Here is an 18,747-nt window from a genome sequence, read left to right on the forward strand (position 1 = left end):
GTAATCCCAGGGCTTTGGGAGGCCAAAGCAGGAGGACTGCTTGAGTCCAGGAGTCGGAGACCAGCCTGGGCAACAAAGCTGGACTCCATCCCTACAAAAAATTTTACAGAGTAGCCAGGCATAGTGGTGTGTACCTGCAGTACCAGCTACTCAGGAGGCTGAGGCAGGAGGATCTTTTGAGCCCAGAATTTCAAGGCTGCAGTGAGCTATGATCAGGCCATGCACTCAAGCATCAGCAACAGAGCAACACCTTGTCTCAAAAAAAAGCCAAGTACAGTGGCTCACAACTGTAATCCCAGCACGTCGGGAAGCCAAGGCAGGAAGATGCATTGAGTCTAGGAGTTCAAGACCAGACTAGACAACATAGTAAGACCTCATCTCTATTAAACATAATTTTTAAAAAAGAAAAAAAACTGTTGTGAGTCTTGGAGTCTCTATTTCAGCTGCAGGATAAGGAATGAAAGAAAAAGTAAAGATGTGTTATGTGTAAACGTCAACTGTAGGCCGGGCGCAGTGGCTCACGCCTATAATCCCAGCACTTTGGGAGGCCCGAGGCGGGCGGATCACGAGGTCAGGAGATCGAGACCATCCTGGCTAACACGGTGAAACCTCGTCTCTACTAAAAAAAAAAAAAAATTAGCTGGGCATAGTAGCGGGCACCTGTAGTCCCAGCTACTCGGGAGGCTGAGGCAAAAGAATGGTGTGAACCCGGGAGGTGAAGCTTGCAGTGAGCTGAGATCACGCCACCGCACTCCAGCCTGGGCAACACAGCAAGACTCCATCTCAAAAACAAAACAAAACAAAAAAACACACACACAAAAAACGTCAACTGTAAAAAGCATATATTTAAATTTTTGGTGTTTGCTGAAAAACTGACTTTCCTCTACTGTTTTTTCTGTGCCCCTGATGTGGTTAGCGGATGACCTCAGTGCCAATGAGCAGCTTGTCGGCCCCCATGCGTCCGGCGTGAACTCCATTCTGCCTAAGGAGCATGGCAGCCAGTTTTTCTACCTGCCCATCATAAAGCACAGTGATGATGAGGTAATTCACCTCCATGTTTCTCTTAAAAGGCTTCAGATTAGCACACAAGCCTGTGGGCCTGCTTTCCCACTCAACTGCTATAGTTTGCTTTGGGGAGAAAGACTGGGGCCTTTAAAAAACAGAACATTTGTGTTGCTGTTTTAAAAAGGTGAGGAAAGAAATATTTGATTACAGTGATTTGAATTTATTTTCTTTCTCTTGTATGCCCTGTAAAACTGCTACGGCTGACCTGTGTCTTGTTTCCATCTCCTCATCATTCCCTCACTCGTAGGTTTCAGCCACAGCCTCTTGGGATTCCTCGGTGCATGATTCTGTTCACTTGAATAGGGTCACACCACAGAATGAAAGGATTTACCTAATTGTGAAAACCACAGTTCAACTCAGCCACCCTGCTGCTATGGAGTTAGTATTACGAAAACGGATTGCAGCCAATATTTACAACAAACAGGTAATAACAGGGCCTGATTCTGCCATTCTGGCTCTGAGCTCAAAGTTTTTTCCCCCTATCTAGCACAAAGCAGTGTTTTTTGGTGCTAATGTAGGGGATGTGCAAAACATGACCATCCTGGCCGAGTTAGAGTCTGATTCTCATTTATCCAAGATAGTGGGCATTAGGATAGCAGAGGTCAATGTCATCCAGTAAGGGCATTTTCACCTTGACTGATTGGAGAGGTATAATCCTACCAGGCGGTGAAGCTGTGATATTTCACTGTTTGAAAAGTAGAAAAACGGAGAGATTAAGTACCAGGTCCAGGCAGGTGAGTGACAAAACCAGGACAAAAGGCAGACTCCAAACAAATCCCTATCCTACTGCTTTGACGGATGCTATCTCAGAGGTGCTAGTGAAACTGATCCTCTCCAGTGTTGTTCTAGCCATCTCAGGAAAGACTGATTAAACCCTGGAGAGATCACAGGAAGGCAGCAAATGGGAGAGAGAAGCAACCACAGAAATCCTGAACATGCTACAGATTCTGTAGTCAAATTCTCAACTAACAGCTGGACGTTAGTGTCCCTCGGGGTTGGAGACAGGGATTCTTAGCTTCGGTTTTTTTCTGTTATGCTGAGTATTGTGCATATCAAAAACATATTAACTGGTAATGCTTTTACAATTTGTAAAATACAAAATAACTTACCTTTGTCACATAGCTTAATCCAGCTTTTTTTTTTTTTCCTACCAGAGTTTCACACAGAGTTTGAAGAGGAGAATATCCCTGAAAAATATTTTTTATTCCTGTGGTGTAACCTATGAAATAGTATCCAATATACCAAAGGTAAAATATATGCTACTTTAGGCCGGGCATGGTGGCTCATGTATATAATCCCAGCACTTGGAAAGGCCGAGGCGGGTGGATCATCTGAGGTCGGGAGTTCAAGACCAGCCTGACCAACATGGAGAAATCGTGTCTCTACTAAACATACAAAATTAGCCGGGTTTGGTGGCACATGCCATAATCCCAGCTACTCAGGAAGGCTGAGACAGGAGAATCGCTTGAACTCTGGAGGCAGAGGTTGTGGTGAGCTGAGATTGCGCCTTTGCACTTCAGTCTGGGCAACAAGAGCGAAACTCTGTCTCAAAAAAAAAAATTATATATATTAAAAAATATCAATATCTAAATAATGGAGAATGTGTTCATTCTCCAGACTTCTAAAACATTTTCTCACCACACTTTGGATGAAAACATTGTTCACATCAAAGTATTGTCAATTCCTTCCTGTCCTTTTAGGCAACTGAGGAGATAGAAGACCGGGAAACGCTGGCTCTCCTGGCAGCAAGGAGTGAAAACGAAGGCACATCAGATGGGGAGACGTACATTGAGAAGTACACTCGAGGCGTGCTGCAGGTGGAAAACATTCTGAGTCTTGAACGGCTCCGGCAGGCAAGTAACTGAATATCTGGACCGAGAATGAAATCACCAGCCTTCACCCCCAGTGGACAGATATGAATTTACTTACCAAATACCTCACTAAATCTATCAGAGAAGGAGCACTTGAGCCATCTCTGTTGAAAGGACTCTGGCAAAATAGTAACCAAAATAAAAATAGTGACTGACTTTCATTGAATACTCCCTACTTGCCAAGCACTGAGCCTGAGCAATTTAGATATATTATTTCATTTAATCTTCAAGGTAACCCCCTGAGGTACGTACTGTTGAAATCCCCATTTTCAAATGACAGATTGAGACTGACAGAAGTTAGCTAGCTCACCCATGGTTCCACAGCTAGGAAGGGGTACAAAGTCAGATGTAAAGCCAAACAGCTTGACTCCAAAGGGCATATGCTTAACCACAGACTATTACTGTTTCCCTGATTTTTAGACCTGAGTTAACTTTTGAGGTGACAACAGGACATTCAAGAGAAAATAATCCACTAAGTAATGGAACTATAAGACAAGATATGTCATTTCATAGGAGCAGTAGTTGACATTATGGGGGGTGGGTGTTGATTAATAGGAGGAATGTAATTGGCATCTGTCAGAAAAATCTTCCCTTAGTGGAAATCCCACCTGAATTGCTCCATGAACAAAATAGAAACAGCATCACACTTCATTGTCATTTTGCAAATTAGATATATGGTTAGAGGTACCTCTTCTACATTTCTCTGTCCACCTGTATAAAAATTTCACAACATAAATATCTTTCATTCTGCTGTTTTCCTGGTTTTATTTACTTGTTTGTTTATTTTTGAGACAGAATCTTGCTCTGTCGCATAGGCTGGAGTGCAGTGGCGCGATCTCAGCTCACTGCAACCTCTGCCTCCCAGGTTCAAGCAACTGTAGTGCCTCAGCCTTCCAGAGAGATGGAACCACAGACACCCGCCACCACGCCCAGCTAATTTTTGTATTTTTTAGTAGAGACGGGGTTTTACCATGTTGGCCAGCTGGTCTCAAACTCCTGTCTGTGATCCACCTGCCTCAGTGATCCACCTGCCTCAGCCCCCCAAAGTGCTGGAATTACAGACATGAACCACCACACCCTGCAGTTTTATTTATCTTAAAAAAATGTTTTTGAGGCCAGGCGCGATAGTGCACGCCTGTAATCCCAGCACTTTGGGAGGCTGAGGCAGGTGGATCACGAGGTCAGGAGTTTGAGACCAGCCTGACCAACATGGTGAAACCCCGTCTCTAATAAAAATACAAAAATTAGCCGGGTGTGGTGGCGTGCACCTGTAATCCCAGCTACTCAGGAGGTTGAGGCAGGAGAATTGCTTGAATCTGGGAGGCAGAGGTTGCAGTAAGCCGAGACTGCGCCACTGCACTCCAGCCTGAGCAACAGAGTGAGACTCTTGTCTCAAAAAAGAAAGTTTTTGATAAATTGCTAAGCAAATAATAATAAATGGGTAAAATAATATTTCAGTTTTATAAATGTGTGTGTATATAGAACTGATGTAGTCTATATTTAAATCTATAAATAAACATGTTACTTTTATAATTAGAATAAAACATAAAGTAATGGCCGGGTGCGGTGGCTCATGCCTGTAATACTAACACTTTGGGAGGCCGATGTGGGCAGACTGCCTGAGCTCAGGAGTTCGAGACCAGCCTGGGCAACACAGTGAAACCTCGTCTCTACTAAAATACAAAAAAAAAAAAAAATTAGCCAAGTGTGGTGGTGTGCGCCTGTAGTCCCAGCTACTCGGGAGGCTGAGGCAGGAGAATCGCTCGAACCTGGGAGGCGGAGGTTTCAGTGAGCTGAGATCGCATCACTGCACTCCAGCCTGGGCAACAGAGTGAGACTCCATCTCTGGAAGAAAAAAAAAAAGTGTTATTTTCAAATTATTGTGTTTACAGGCCGTCACAGTCAAAGAAGCACTTTCCACCAAAGCCCGGCACATTCGGAGGAGCCTCAGTACACCAAATGTTCATAATGTAAGTGCATCCTGCCAAGGATCTGCTCCTATGTGACATGTCTCAGGCTCTGGGGTGGGGGAAGGTGGGGTTCACACAGTGGCAATAGAGCTTATGGCCCTGGTGTGGGCATCCCGAAGTGTAGCCTGCTTCTCTGTACCAGGGACGCACACCAGGGAGCACAGTTGTCTAAGACTGAGCCATTTGTTCAATCTTGTGAATTCCTATTCAGCAAATTATCTCCTTGAAAGAAGTTCCTTAAGATATAAATTGAGTTTAGTTGGTTAGAGATGGTGGAGTCAGCTATGAATCCTGGCAGCTGAGTCCCTGGATGCTGGCTCTGCCAGGGTCAGCTGCATGTAGGCACTCTTGGAGTGCCTAGTTGTTCCTTTGACCATTTTGATTATTTTTTTCAACCAGTTCATCTAGAAAATCCAATTGACAGAAACTGATTCTAGCAGGGGGGGCACTGTCACAGAGACAGATTAGTGCATGGACCACTTCAAAGCAGCCGCTTCCCAGAAGCAGCTGAGTAGAAGTAAGGTCTTTCCAGGGAAAACCACAGGCTTATTTGCCTTCCTGTTCTCCAGAATTGCCAGAAAATTATTTTAAACATGATGACCACTTACAAAAATTGTCCTCCAGTGGGCTACAGAGCAAATCCCAGTAGTCCTTATCACACAGATTACTTCTTCTGACCACAATGCGTTTATTAGAAATAGATAAGAGAGACGACTCGTAGTTGTAAATTGAAAAACGCTTTTCATGAACTCATCTCTCAAAGAAGAAATTATGATGGAAATTAGGATGTATTTACAACTAAATGAGAATAAAAATGGTACATAGATCAATGTTTGTGAGATGCAGTTAAAGTGGTACTTAGTTAGACATTATTAGCCCTAAATTCCCTATAATTCTGTATAAAGAAGAATACTAGACAGTAGAAAAAAATGAGAGAATGAGGGCTACTATTAGGAAATTTATAGCTCTTATATTAAAAAATAGAGTGAAAATGAATTAGGTAAACATCTAGCTTAGAAAGTAAAGAAGACCGGGCGCGGTGGCTCACGCTTGTAATCCCAGCACTTCGGGAGGCTAAGGTGGGCAGATCACCTGAGATCGGGAGTTCGAGACCAGCCTGACCAACATGGAGAAACCCCGTCTCTACTAAAAATACAAAATTAGCCAGGCATGGTGGCACCTGCCTGTAATTCCAGCTGCTCGGGAGGCTGAGGCAGGAGAATCACTTGAACCCGGGAGGCGGAGGTTGCGGTGAACCGAGATTGTGTCCTTGCACTCCAGCCTGGGCAACAAGAGCGAAACTCTGTCTCAAAAAAAAATAAAGAAAAACTGCTTATGAAGTAATCTAAAAAAACAAGTTTTTTTCAACCTCAATCTGATCAAGACTTTAGATTTCTTTGGGAAGCCAAGGTGAGAGGATTGCTTGAGGCCAGGAATTTGAGACCAGCCTGGGCAACATAGCGAGACCTCATAAGCTAATGTTATGCCAATAAATGTAAAAACTTAAATAAAGTGGAATGTCCTGTAAAAACTGAATCAAGAATAAATAGAAAACCTGAATACAGCTATCCCCAAAAAGAAGGACTATACTGAAATAGTGACTATGACTATGCTCATTGATGAGAATTCACAGTATCAAAAAATTGGCATGTCCTTAAGCTAATCATTCTCAACAGAATTTTTTGTAAGATTTGATAAGCTGATTCTAAAACCTGTATGGAAAAGCAGTAAAAATATACTCATACTTTATGTACAACCCCGAGATTTCATCCCTTAGATATATACTCTAGAGATTCTCATAAATATACAAGTTGTATTTAGAACTAAATGATACTAAAAATAGTACACATATCAATACTTGTCTAGACTATTGAATAAGACTGTATGTAGTAAGATACCACTTATGTGAAGTATAAAATACGCAAAATAGAAATTTCACCATGGCATACCGTGGCCAGGGCCAGAAAGTACAGAAGGTTATGGTGCAGCCCATCAACCTCATCTTCAGATACTTAAAAATAGATCCCGGATTCAGGTGTGGCTCTACGAGCAAGTGAATATGTGAATAGAAGGCTGTATCATTGGTTTTGATGAATATATGAACCTTGTATTAGATGATGCAGAAGAGATTCATTCTAAAAAAAAGTCAAGAAAACAACTGGGTCGGATCATGCTGAAAGGAGATAATATTACTCTGCTACAAAGTGTCTCCAACTAGAAATGATCAATGAAGTGAGAAATTGTTGAGAAGAATACAGTTTGTTTTTAGATGTCCTTTGTCTAATATGAACATTTATTCATATTGTTTTGATTACCCTTGTGTTATACAAGATGGCAATAAATGCTGTGGGATTGTTTGTATTAAAAAAATAAAAATAAATAAATAAATAAAAAATAAAATATGCAAAATAATATTAACTATTGGTTATGAGTATATACACATACAATTATATAAAACTTGTATGGGAAAAATAAACCCCAAATTGAGAGTATTCACTACTCCTGGAGAGGGAAGAAAGAGGAGGGAAAGAGTGAAGACTACAGGCTTCAACTGTGACATTCTTTTTCTTTATATAAAAAAAAAATTATATTAAATATATAAACCATATTGCTAAAACCATTCTTCTCTTATAGGTCTCTTCCAGCCGACCAGACCTTTCTGGCTTTGATGAAGATGATAAGGTATGCACCTATGGGCATGGCTGGGTTTTCAGCAGAATCTCAGTCTGGAAAGCTGTGGGATCTTGGTGTGTTTAAAATCTCTGGGCCTTACCTGGTTGATCCTGTCATTTAAAAAAAAAAAAGAAAGAAAGAAAAAGAAAAATCTCTGGGCTTCCCATCTTAATTGTAAGCAAATAACTCTCTCCACAACTCCATTCCCAGGTTCAAATACTTGATGTGGTATTGCTATGCACTTTTTTTTTTTTTTTTTTTTGAGACAGAGTTTCACTCTTGTTGCCCAGGCCGGAGTACAGTGGCACGATTTTAGCTCACTGTAACTTCCGCCTCCCTGGTTCAAGTGGTTCTCCTGCCTCAGCCTCCCAAGTAGCTGGGATTATAGTGGTTTGCCACCACACCTGGCTAATTTTGTATTTTTAGTAGAGATGGGGTTTTGCCATGTTGGCCAGGCTGGTCTCGAACTTCTGACCTCAGGTGATTGATGCGCCTTGGCCTCCCAAAGTGTTGGGATTACAGGCGTGAGCCACCATGCTCAGCTAATTGCTACGCACTTTCAGTATTACGTTGTTACTTACCATGATAAGTTCCATACCAGGACAGTACCACAGATAATTGAATAAATATCTGTGTGTTTGTGGGTTTAACTCTAAATGATTGGAGAAGGTGTTACATCCACCATAGCATAATCAAAATTATTTCAAATGGATAAAACGAGATTTAAAATTAAGGACAGATTGCAACATTATCTTATTCAACAAATATTTCTTGAATGCATATTATATATGAGTTACTGTGCTAGAGACTAGATCCAAAAGGTATAAGCACAGATTTATGTCCTTAAGAAGTTTAAAATTTAGTCCTCAGAGGCAATCAACTTCTGAGAAGTTGAAATAAGATTAAGTAAGCTCGTATGATATGCCAGAGTTTTCTCTATTTTGTATATCAATACTTTATGCCTATTTGAAACTTCTAAATCTCAAATATAGGTAGAGTAACCACACTGCCAAATTTGCCTTGGACAGTCCCAGCTGTGCCTGCTACCTAGGCAGAATTACTGATGGAACAGTTGTCCTCTGAGAGTGTTTCAATTTGGTCATTAAATTACCAAGTCACTCTGGATATATGCCACATTGCTCAAAGTGACTACCTTTGGGGAGGAAGGAAGATGAATGGGACCAAAAGATTACACTACATTTGTAATAATTTTATTAAACCTTTGAGCAAATATAATAAAATATTAACGTTTACTCACTCTGGGTATACCTTGGGTATGACAGTATTTTTAACAATATTCAGCCCTTTTCTGTATATTTGACATATTTCATAATAAAAATAAGAGCATATACTGCCATTAAAAAAAATAGAAGACACTCCAACCTGGGCTTTGTTTCTCATTTTAGAGTGACTCAATTACAGTTAACTCGTATTTTTACCTTGTAGGGTTGGCCAGAGAACCAGATGGACATGTCTGACTACAGCTCCAGTTACCAAGATGTAGCATGTTATGGAACTTTACCCAGGGATTCTCCTCGAAGGAATAAAGAAGGCAGTGGTGAGATTATTTTGCAGTGATATTTCTTTGTAATTACTTAGAAAAAGCGTGAAAAAATGTCTTTCATTAATGGCATATAATAAGGTATGGAGCTGATATTCTAATTAACTAAATGATTCAAAACTGTCTTACTGAATGGAACATATCACGTTCACTTATTTATTTTTGTTTTGTATCCAACATATCACTCAAATAGGCTTTTTGTATATCACTTTAGAACTTCCAAATCATTTTTCATATATCATTTCCTGACTTTGAAGTCCAGTTTTGAGACACACGCAAATCCTATTATTTTCTACCAGAAGAATATCCAGCTCTGTCATGTTTGTGTACTGAAAGGAATTTTTAAAAGAACATGACTTTGATTCATAAAGCAGTTTTCAAAAATGATACCCAAAATGAGTTTGATTCATGGTAACATTATTACCTAAATTATGTAGTCTACCAGTGCCTTAATGGGAACTGTATTCTTTGGCCACATGTATCAGTTCTGTTACCTTATACCTTATATCAGTAGGTAAAATATAAGGTGTATTCGCCATTATACTAGCAAATTGGAAAGGGAGGAAAGAGGCCAAAGAGATAAGAAATGATACAAGCAAGAAAGAATTGTCCTCTCTTAGTCATATAGAGCAGGGTGGCCCAATGGGGGAGAAAAAAGAGGCTCGCAAGAAAATTTACACAGTATTAATTCATTGAGTACTTATTGAGCCTCTACTTTCTGTCTTAAAATATAATTATGGAAATAAGATACACAGAAAATAAGATGTTAAATGATAAGGTGCCAAAATGAACATGCAGATAATAAGGGCTGTGAGAATTCAGAGAAATGGAAAATCAGCATGAGCTGAAATTGGTCTGGTTAGTGGTGCTTAAGCTGGATCTTGAAAAGAGTGAAGAAATTTGGTATCTCACCTTGTTCACACACACTAGCACTTTAGTAACTCTTTGTGACTTCACAGATTTATCTCTATTCTTGCCTACATCTGTTCCATAGTTTTTTGGGGTTTTTTGTTTGTTTTTTTTTTTTTGGTTTTTTGTTTTTGTTTTTAGACAGGGTCTCTCTCTGTCTTGCCCAGTCTGGAGTGCAGTGGCACCGCTATAACTCACTGCAGTCTCAACCCCTGGGGCTCAAGCAATCTTCTCGCCTCAGCCTCCTGAGTAGCAAGTCCAGCAGGTGCACACCACCATGCCTGGCTATCTGTTTATTTATTTTTTTACAGACTGGTCTCCCTATGTTGCACAGGGTGGGCGTACCTCTGTTTTAATGTTTAGCCAAATATTAGCCTATGAATTTCATTGTTCTCCTAGATATTCCCATGGCTGGGTCATTGCCTCATTTCCTATGTTTTGCTTAAAAAGTATTCAGTATCTGTAACCTCATAACTTCTCATCTTTCCCAGGTTGTACATCAGAGACTCCTCATGCCTTAACTGTCAGCCCTTTTAAAGCATTCTCTCCTCAGCCGCCAAAGTTTTTCAAGCCCCTGATGCCTGTAAAAGAGGAGCATAAGAAAAGGATAGCCCTTGAAGCACGGCCTCTTCTAAGCCAGGAGGTAAATGCTTGACTTGTCTGTACTATGCAGAATAGAGCAGAGTTGTGTCACCTGTGAAGCAGCAGTGTGCCTTAACAAGCTGAGTGCTGCACGTAGACATGCATGGTCATCACTCCGTGGATCCCGTTCTGGAATTCCTCTTTCTGAAGCATGCAGAGTCATGGTAGAATCTCTTGTTTGTTATTGCTGCTATGGTTTTATTTCTTTGTGTTTATGGCTTTTCAAAGTATTTTTTTATGTTTCAAGTGAGAAAGATGTTTTCTAGGTGTTTTGAAAAGATTAAAGGCCTTTTTTAAAAGTATTTTTCTTTTTTGTCTTTTTGGGATTTCTAATTTTGTTTTTTATAGAGATAGGGTCTTGCTATGTTGCCCAGGCTGGTCTTAAACTCCTGGCCTCAAGTGATCCTTTTGCCCCAGTCTCCCAAGGCACTGGGATTACAGGCGTGAGCCATTGTACCTGGTCAAAAGGCGGTTTTTTTAAAATAAGACTAATTATGCCTTTTGCCACAGAATCTGTTTATTCCTGTCATATTTCTCCAGTAGTTTAACTCTGGCCTGCAGAATTGGCTGCTGCATTACTCACATGTAATAAGAGTGTTAGCACTGCTTTTCTAACTTGCATGTACTTAATATGTATTTTGGCCGTCGTCGTCTTTGTGTGTGATGCATCTGTGTGTCTTAACCTTTGCAGAGCATGCCTCCACCTCAGGCACATAACCCTGGCTGCATTGTACCCTCAGGAAGCAATGGCAGCAGCATGCCAGTAGAACACAATAGCAAACGTGAGAAGAAGATTGTAAGTTCCGGAACCATTTCTGTCATATTGCCTGGTGGTGGGTTTAAGGCCCTTTCACAGACAATCATCCAAGTGCTAGAAAAAATTAAGTCTTTGTCTTAAAGAAAATAAAAGGTCTTTGTCTTAAAGAAAATAAAAAGGTCTTTGTCTTAAAGAAAATAAAAATGTGACCATTGGTAATGATATTTTGCATGGATGTGGCCATGACCTACAGTTTTATTTTATTTATTTATCTTTTGCTTAAGTTTGTTTAGAAAAAGGGAGAAAGGCACTTTTATTGCTTCTGCTGTTTATAAAAAGTGTAACAAAGAGATCTCTTCAACTAATACCGAAATCTTTCTAATGTGCCTATACATATTGCCCAGACTCTGAAGTTAATCTACCTAGAGGAATTGCACTTACTGGGAGTAAGTAATCATGCATTTAGCTGTGGATATGTTTGGAAGCTTTTTTATGTTGCCTGATGCTATTGCCAAGATAATTCTGTAGTTAGAGCTGCACTAAAGTCTATCATAATCACCCTTCATCATCTCACTGTCTAAGGTAGCCTTTGTTAATTAGCTGGCAAAATATATTCCAATACCTTGGTGCCAGCCTTGCATTCAGGATGGCTTATGTATATTTTGCCACAGGTAGGTTGAAACTCTACCTGCAAAACCTCATTCCTTAGCACTTGGTTTTAAAATTATAAATTTGAGATACAGTTTTAAAAACACTGCATACCTGGCACCTTAGGTTATAAATTATACCTCAATTTACAAAAAAAAAAAAAAATGAAAAAATAAACCTGTTTATTCTCAAGCCTGGAAAGAATTCTCTCATTTTTTTTGTCTCAGCTTTCACCCTCCTGTGGCTTCCTAGGCTTTGAAAAAGTAAAACCACCTCAGGGAGACAGGAGACTGCTTGATGTTTATGTCACATCTGATCGTCTCTATTGGGAAGAATGTAGAGAGTCTCATTTCCCAGTGACACCCTGTCACACCCATTCCCAAGGCTCATTAATGTGAGATCCTTTAACAGTTCCTAACGCACACTGTGTGAGAACTAACTCACTGCAGCTGAATCCGGATGTGCAGTTGGCCACCCACCTGCATGCTTGGGGTGCGGGTGGATCTTCAGAAACAACCTTCTCATTCCTAACGTGAAGAAAGAAGAAAAGCACCATTTTCCCTCCATTTCTTCATCTCTCTTCCCCTCCTCTGCCTTTGGTTTCTCCCTGTCCCTCTATCCCAATGCCCCGTCCTAGTTCTTCATGGAGAAGAGTCTGCACATTAATAGCTGCTCCTTCATCTCTCCAAATCTTACTGAGCTGTTCCCTCACTTACCTGACCACCCCCTGCTCAATTAATAAGGGCTGCATTGTGGGCTAAAAAGGCCAAATGACTAGTTTGTTCCCCTGCCAATTCTCTGGCTCTGTGTCTGATTGGATCTGGTTATTGGCATGCCACTTACCCCTGTGGTGCACAGCCACTCCATTTAAACCTATTGCAACAATACATTTTGGTACAACACCATCAAGAGACTGCTGGATGACCCTTCTGGACTGTTCAGCAGATAGTTTCACAGTTCACAGAGCTAGGTTCATGTTTTCTTCAATTTCCCTTTGATATTTTAAAATAAAGCCCATCTCGGGGCTTTCAGCTAGCAGAGGGAAGGATGAAACCAGATTCCCTTGACCCAGGAAGTCTCGAGCAGCAGTTAGACTCTATGACTGAATGCACCGTGGAGTACAGTAAGGAGGATTTGATGGTGTTATTGTTCTTGCTGGAGTCTTACTTGAAAAAGCTGTCTCGACTCTCCATAGGAAACGGGCTTGCTGAGCACCCTGCACCCAAGAGGCATTTGGGCTCTTTAACTCATTCCAGATAGCAGTTTTTCAGGGTGTTTTGGTAGAGTTTAAGTGCATTGTTTGTTTGACCTGAGGTTCTTGTTTCTCCTTGGGAAACGTTAATTTTTATTTTTTCTCTTATAAATGGGTATAAACTGTTTTCTTCCTTTGTGACTAATTCACGTTCTTTTCTCTTCCACTCTTTCACAGTCAGAGTGACTCAGTTCACACTGATGAAGAGAGTTTGAAATCATTCTTGAGAAGGACAGTATCAGGACATTGTTCCTGTTATTGTTTAACCCACCTAATTACCATAGTAACTTAGATGTACTTCATGTCTCGTATGACTTAAGACAGAAGCAACAATATGCTTTTGGAGTCTTTTTAAGTCATAAAGCATAGAGAATAGCAGAAAGTCAGTGATTTTTTCCCAGTATCCACACGACCCTTCTATTAGGTCTTGCATGGATAGCATGTGGTTTATTCCTCTCGTTTACAGAAGAAGAAACAAAGGGTTATAATTGTTCAGCAACTTCCTTAAGGTCTCACAGTTTATGAGAGCATAAGACCAAAGAGCCCCATTCCTCAGCATAATTGAGGGGACTCCAGTGACTCCAGGTGCTTCCAAAAATAGTGCAGTTCCAGTATGCCCTGCAGCTGCTCTTCAAAGCGCTCACTCCTCAGTACCATGGACAGAAGTACTGGAGCCCTTGGCTGGTACAGTTCTGCAAACAGAGACCTCTGGTGAACAGCACGACATGATTATAATAGGAGTGGAAATTGCATTAATCAAGGAAACTCCTTACAAAGAGTCACTGCTTTAATGTGGATTTCAATCCCTTTTTAAAATCAAGGTGTTTTCTCTATAGGTAAATATCAGCTGCATAAGTTAAATTGCAAAACTCAAATGAAGACTGTAGATATAGAGAAGCTTGAGAACTTGACTCCATGTACCACTTTAGATAGGCTTTTAATTATCTTTGTCTTTAAGACATTGTAGGAAGGTGCTTAGTTTATTCTTAAGATATAATGAGAAATGATGTTTCTGGTATAAAAAGTCTAAACCAAACTCCTTCAAAATACAAGTTCAAGCCAATTAAATCCTCCCTTAATTGGCAATAACTCTTTCAATCTCCTTTTAAGTATTGGAAAATGTTTAATCTCTACTAAGTTTTCCTTTTTCTGGAAGAAGCTGTCCCTACTGTTTTAGTCTTTCCCTCTGGGCTTTATGGGTTATTTTCCCCACTGTGAACTGCTCCCTATTTGAACTTCATCTCTTGGGGCTTTGTAGATTCTTAGTTTTATTAATGTCATTCTAATCCTTTAGGAATAATTTATTATCTTTGATAAATTTACAACTATTTCCACTCAATAAATTCATGATTACATATTTCATTCAGCAAAATTGTATTTTAGGATGACAGGCCTTTCCTTGGTCTCAAGAAGAAATAACTTCAAGCGTATACTTCCAGATTACTAATTCTCATTTTTAAATTTGATTTTCCTTGCAGTAAATAACTTTTTAGTAATTAATTATAGTAAATAGTAATTTAGTAATTAATTGCATCAGGTATGCTTGGACTTGGAGAATTGTGTTTCTTTGCCAGCTTAAATCAAAAGGAAATAGAAGAGATACAAACACTTGAAATTTAATTTTGTGCCAGGTGCAGTGGCTCACACCTGTAATCCCAGCACTTTGGAAGGCCAAGGCAGGCAGATCGCCTGAGGTCAGCAGTTCGAGACCAGCCTGGCCAACATGGTGAAATTCGTCTCTACTAAAAATACAAACTTAGCCAGGCGTGGTGGCAGGCACCTGTAATCCCAGCTGCTCGGGAGGCTGAGGCAGGAGAATCTAGAAAATATAGGCAAAGGCTACTGGTTCACACAATTCTGTTTAATCTTTGTTCCTTCACCAACATTCTCCCCAACCCTAGGAAAGAATGTTCCACCCCACTTTTTTGATAATGCTACTTAATTTAGAATGCAGATAAAGATAAGATGGGAAGAGATTAGTGTTGCCAAAAATTTTGTTTTGCCAGTTTCAAGAACTTTATCACTGATATTTGATATTCATCTTTGATTAACAGCTAAGGAATTAAGATCGCCAATTCCTTTACACATTTATTTTCAGTCACATTTTTACAACTAAGTTATAAAAACAATTATTTTAAAAGCTGAGAAGCATTTAAAAGAGTATTAAACTTTTTTGAGGTATGTAGAATCTTGAGATGCAAAAGAAAATATTACTACTAATCTAAACAGATGAAATTTATGTTCATTTGTGAACACATATATGCCACGCCTTGAAGATATCACCCTCCCCCCACACACCTTGATTAAAATGCAAATTTATGGGCCAGATACAGTGGCTCACACTTGTAATCCCACCTACTCGGGAGGCAGAGATTGGAGGACTGCTTGAGCCCAGGAGTTTGAGGCTGCAGTGAGCTACAGTTGCATCACTGCACACTAAGTGACAGAGCGGGACCCCTGTCTGTAAATAAATAAATAAAAATAAATAAATCCTAGCCAGGCACTGTGGCTCACGCCTATAATCCCAGCACTTTGGGAGGCTGAGGCAGGTGGATCACCTGAGGTTGGGAGTTCGAGACCAGCCTGACCAACATGGAGAAACCTCGTCTCTACTAAAAATACAAAATTAGCCTAGCATGGTGGTGCATGCCTGTAATCACAGCTACTCAGGAGGCTGAGGCAGGAGAATCACTTGAACCTGGGAGGTGGAGGTTGCGGTGAGCTGAGATCATGCCATTGCACTCCAGCCTGGGCAACAAGAGTGAAACTCCGTCTCTAAATAAATAAATAAATAAATAAATAAATCTTAAAAATAAAATAGGTACATTAACAAAATGCAAACGTAATGAGTAAGGTTGATGTTTTGGTTCCAGGTCTTTACCTGCACCTAGTAGTTATAATTGTACAGATGCTTTAAACTGGATGACCAATGAAAGAAAGCTAACTGTTTTTGAGGTGTCTAAGTTTACCTGTGAATGAACTTTTTATCCATCCATGCAGAGTCCAGGATTGTTCTAAGAGCAAGGACGCAAAGTTGTAATTCTCTGGGGAGGGACCATGCCTTCGTTTGCTCATCATTGCTATTCCCAAGTCCTTAGGACAATGGCTGCCATGTAGTGGATGTTCAGTGTGTATTTGTTGAATGAAAGACACATTTCAAAAGCAATATTTGTGATTTCATTAGGTGCTTCGGAGATTAATTAGAAATGGCTAGAGAGTTTATCAGTTACTTTATTTGGACTTAAAATGCCCACATTTTTTCTACCAAATATAAAAGAGTCATTCATTTGAAGAGAGACTGGGGAATTGGTGACACCCACTTTTGCATGTATTTACCAATTTTTATGAACAGGGTTTGAAAACTGTTTTACAAAGGAGATTTTCATTTAAACTTTACTATGCCTTTTTCACCTTCTAGCCAAACCTTCTACTCATACTTCTCAAAGATCCTAGAAGATGGTAGTTGTCAGATTGTTAGTATTTTATAGCCTTACAATATTTAGCATAATATAAGAATGACTGTTGAAATTGTGTTTTTTGCCCTTTTGCAGTTGGGTTCTTTGTTTTACTCCCTTTTCCCCCGTAAAATAGCTGAGAAACTTTTTACAAATTACCTTAACTACCTGCACTTTGCTTCCCAAGGTGAAGATTCTAAAGACAAATGGAGTGGTTCTTCTCTGCTTCTGCCTGTTTCTCTGCTCATTTAATGAGAAAGAGAAAACATCACAACTAAAAACTAATTTTGAATAACTAATAAAATGTCCACTGCATTTCAGTTCCATTTTTTCTCTTAAACCAGGGAAGGAATGATTTCTAACTAGCACTGAGTGAGCCTTTAAGAACTAAATCCCATTCATATTAGATGGTAAGGGGGTTATACTCACAGGTCTCTGAGAATACTGATATACCTATGTCTGCAATAGGTGACAAGATCTGGCCAAATTTGGAAAGACAAAAAGAAAACACTGAACACCATGTGAATGTGAATGCCTTTAACAACCAAGTATTTAAAACTTATCTCAACAGTACAGTTGCTACAAGGAGCTAATGACTGACTTTTGCTTCACTTCTATAGGACTCTGAGGAGGAAGAAAATGAGCTGGAAGCTATTAATAGGAAGCTAATAAGTTCACAGCCTTATGTACCTGTGGAGTTTGCTGACTTCAGTGTTTACAATGCCAGCTTGGAGAACAGGGAATGGTTTTCCTCTAAAGTAGATCTGTCAAACTCACGGGTCTTGGAGAAAGAAGTGTCCCGTAGCCCTACCACCAGCAGTATTACCAGTGGCTACTTTTCCCACAGTGCCTCCAATGCCACCCTGTCTGACATGGTGGTCCCTTCTAGTGACAGCTCAGACCAGCTGGCCATTCAGACAAAGGATGCAGACTCCACCGAGCACTCCACAGCATCGCTTGTGCATGATTTCAGGCCATCCTCAAACAAAGAGTTGACAGAAGTCGAAAAAGGCTTGGTAAAGGACAAGATAATTATGGTGCCGCTCAAGGAAAACAGTGCCTTAGTCAAAGGGAGCCCATCATCCCAGAGCATCCCTGAGAAAAACTCCAAATCACTGTGCAGGACTGGCTCATGTTCAGAACTAGATGGCTCAGTTCAGAACTGCCCCAGCAAAATTAGCCAGCCAGCCAGGGGATTCTGCCCCAGGGAGGTGACGGTAGAACACACCACCAGCATCCTTGAAGACCATTCTTTCACAGAATTTATGGGAGTGTCAGAGGGAAAAGATTTTGATGGTTTGACAGATTCTTCTGCTGGAGAGCTTTCCAGTAGGAGGAACCTACCAAATAAAACAGGCAGCAAGACTGTCTCCGATGGGCTCCACCACCCCAGCCAGCTGCATTCCAAGTTAGAGAATGACCAGGTAATAATTCCAGAGGCAGCCCTTTGGGTTATGTGCTGTCGATGAGTATGTCTAACTGTATGCCAACCCCAGAGGCCCTTCACCACAGCAACTTGGTAGGAAATATTCATCCAGATGTTTCTGACAGCAAAGATGAGCCCACAAAGAAGCAGGCTCACTTCCTGCACAGCTGTCTCTGTCAGAGAGCAAGTCTATTTTGGGAACTAGAATGCAACTGTGAAATTATAGGACCAGTGGATTTTCTTTACCTGGTATATGGGTTGGTATTGAATTAAGTGTTAAGATGGATAAGGATCAATCTCATATTCGTTCCCTGAGATGTTTAGTTACCAGCTTTCCCAAAGTATTCTGGTAGCATCTACCATATTTCATCAGATCTGTGATTCCTTTGATTGTTATATGATCCATTATTTTTTGTATCATTAAGAAAAAATACTGCCAGGTAAACTTTATCATATCAACAGTTGTAAGACATCCCAATTTCAGAGATGGTAAAATGTGGAAAGAAAAACATATATAT

The 18,747-nt window shown here is 40.3% G+C and overlaps 1 protein-coding gene and 1 pseudogene across 15 annotated transcripts in view; both read left to right on the forward strand.

The window, feature by feature from the left end:
* KIF13A (kinesin family member 13A) overlaps positions 1 to 18,747 on the forward strand; it is a 230,435-nt gene that overhangs the window by 206,812 nt on the left and 4,876 nt on the right. For 4 of the 15 annotated variants that reach the window (XM_015449862.4, XM_015449863.4, XM_015449866.4 and 1 more), the window contains 10 exons: positions 917 to 1,041; positions 1,313 to 1,489; positions 2,220 to 2,312; positions 2,766 to 2,918; positions 4,829 to 4,906; positions 7,541 to 7,588; positions 9,026 to 9,137; positions 10,541 to 10,692; positions 11,383 to 11,487; positions 17,424 to 18,521. In XM_015449862.4, the coding sequence (XP_015305348.3) occupies positions 917 to 1,041; positions 1,313 to 1,489; positions 2,220 to 2,312; positions 2,766 to 2,918; positions 4,829 to 4,906; positions 7,541 to 7,588; positions 9,026 to 9,137; positions 10,541 to 10,692; positions 11,383 to 11,487; positions 17,424 to 18,272 (1,892 nt within the window). In that variant the 3' untranslated portion in view covers positions 18,273 to 18,521. Of the gene's footprint in view, positions 1 to 916; positions 1,042 to 1,312; positions 1,490 to 2,219; positions 2,313 to 2,765; positions 2,919 to 4,828; positions 4,907 to 7,540; positions 7,589 to 9,025; positions 9,138 to 10,540; positions 10,693 to 11,382; positions 11,488 to 11,852; positions 11,895 to 17,423; positions 18,522 to 18,747 lie in introns of those variants that run through there. The other 11 variants (XM_005553957.4, XM_074038816.1, XM_074038817.1 and 8 more) reach the window with 4 other exon arrangements.
* LOC107129618 (small nuclear ribonucleoprotein E-like) lies at positions 6,832 to 7,286 on the forward strand (annotated as a pseudogene).

This window comes from Macaca fascicularis, chromosome 4 (genome assembly GCF_037993035.2).
Source record: "Macaca fascicularis isolate 582-1 chromosome 4, T2T-MFA8v1.1".
NCBI classification, from domain to species: Eukaryota; Metazoa; Chordata; class Mammalia; order Primates; family Cercopithecidae; genus Macaca; species Macaca fascicularis.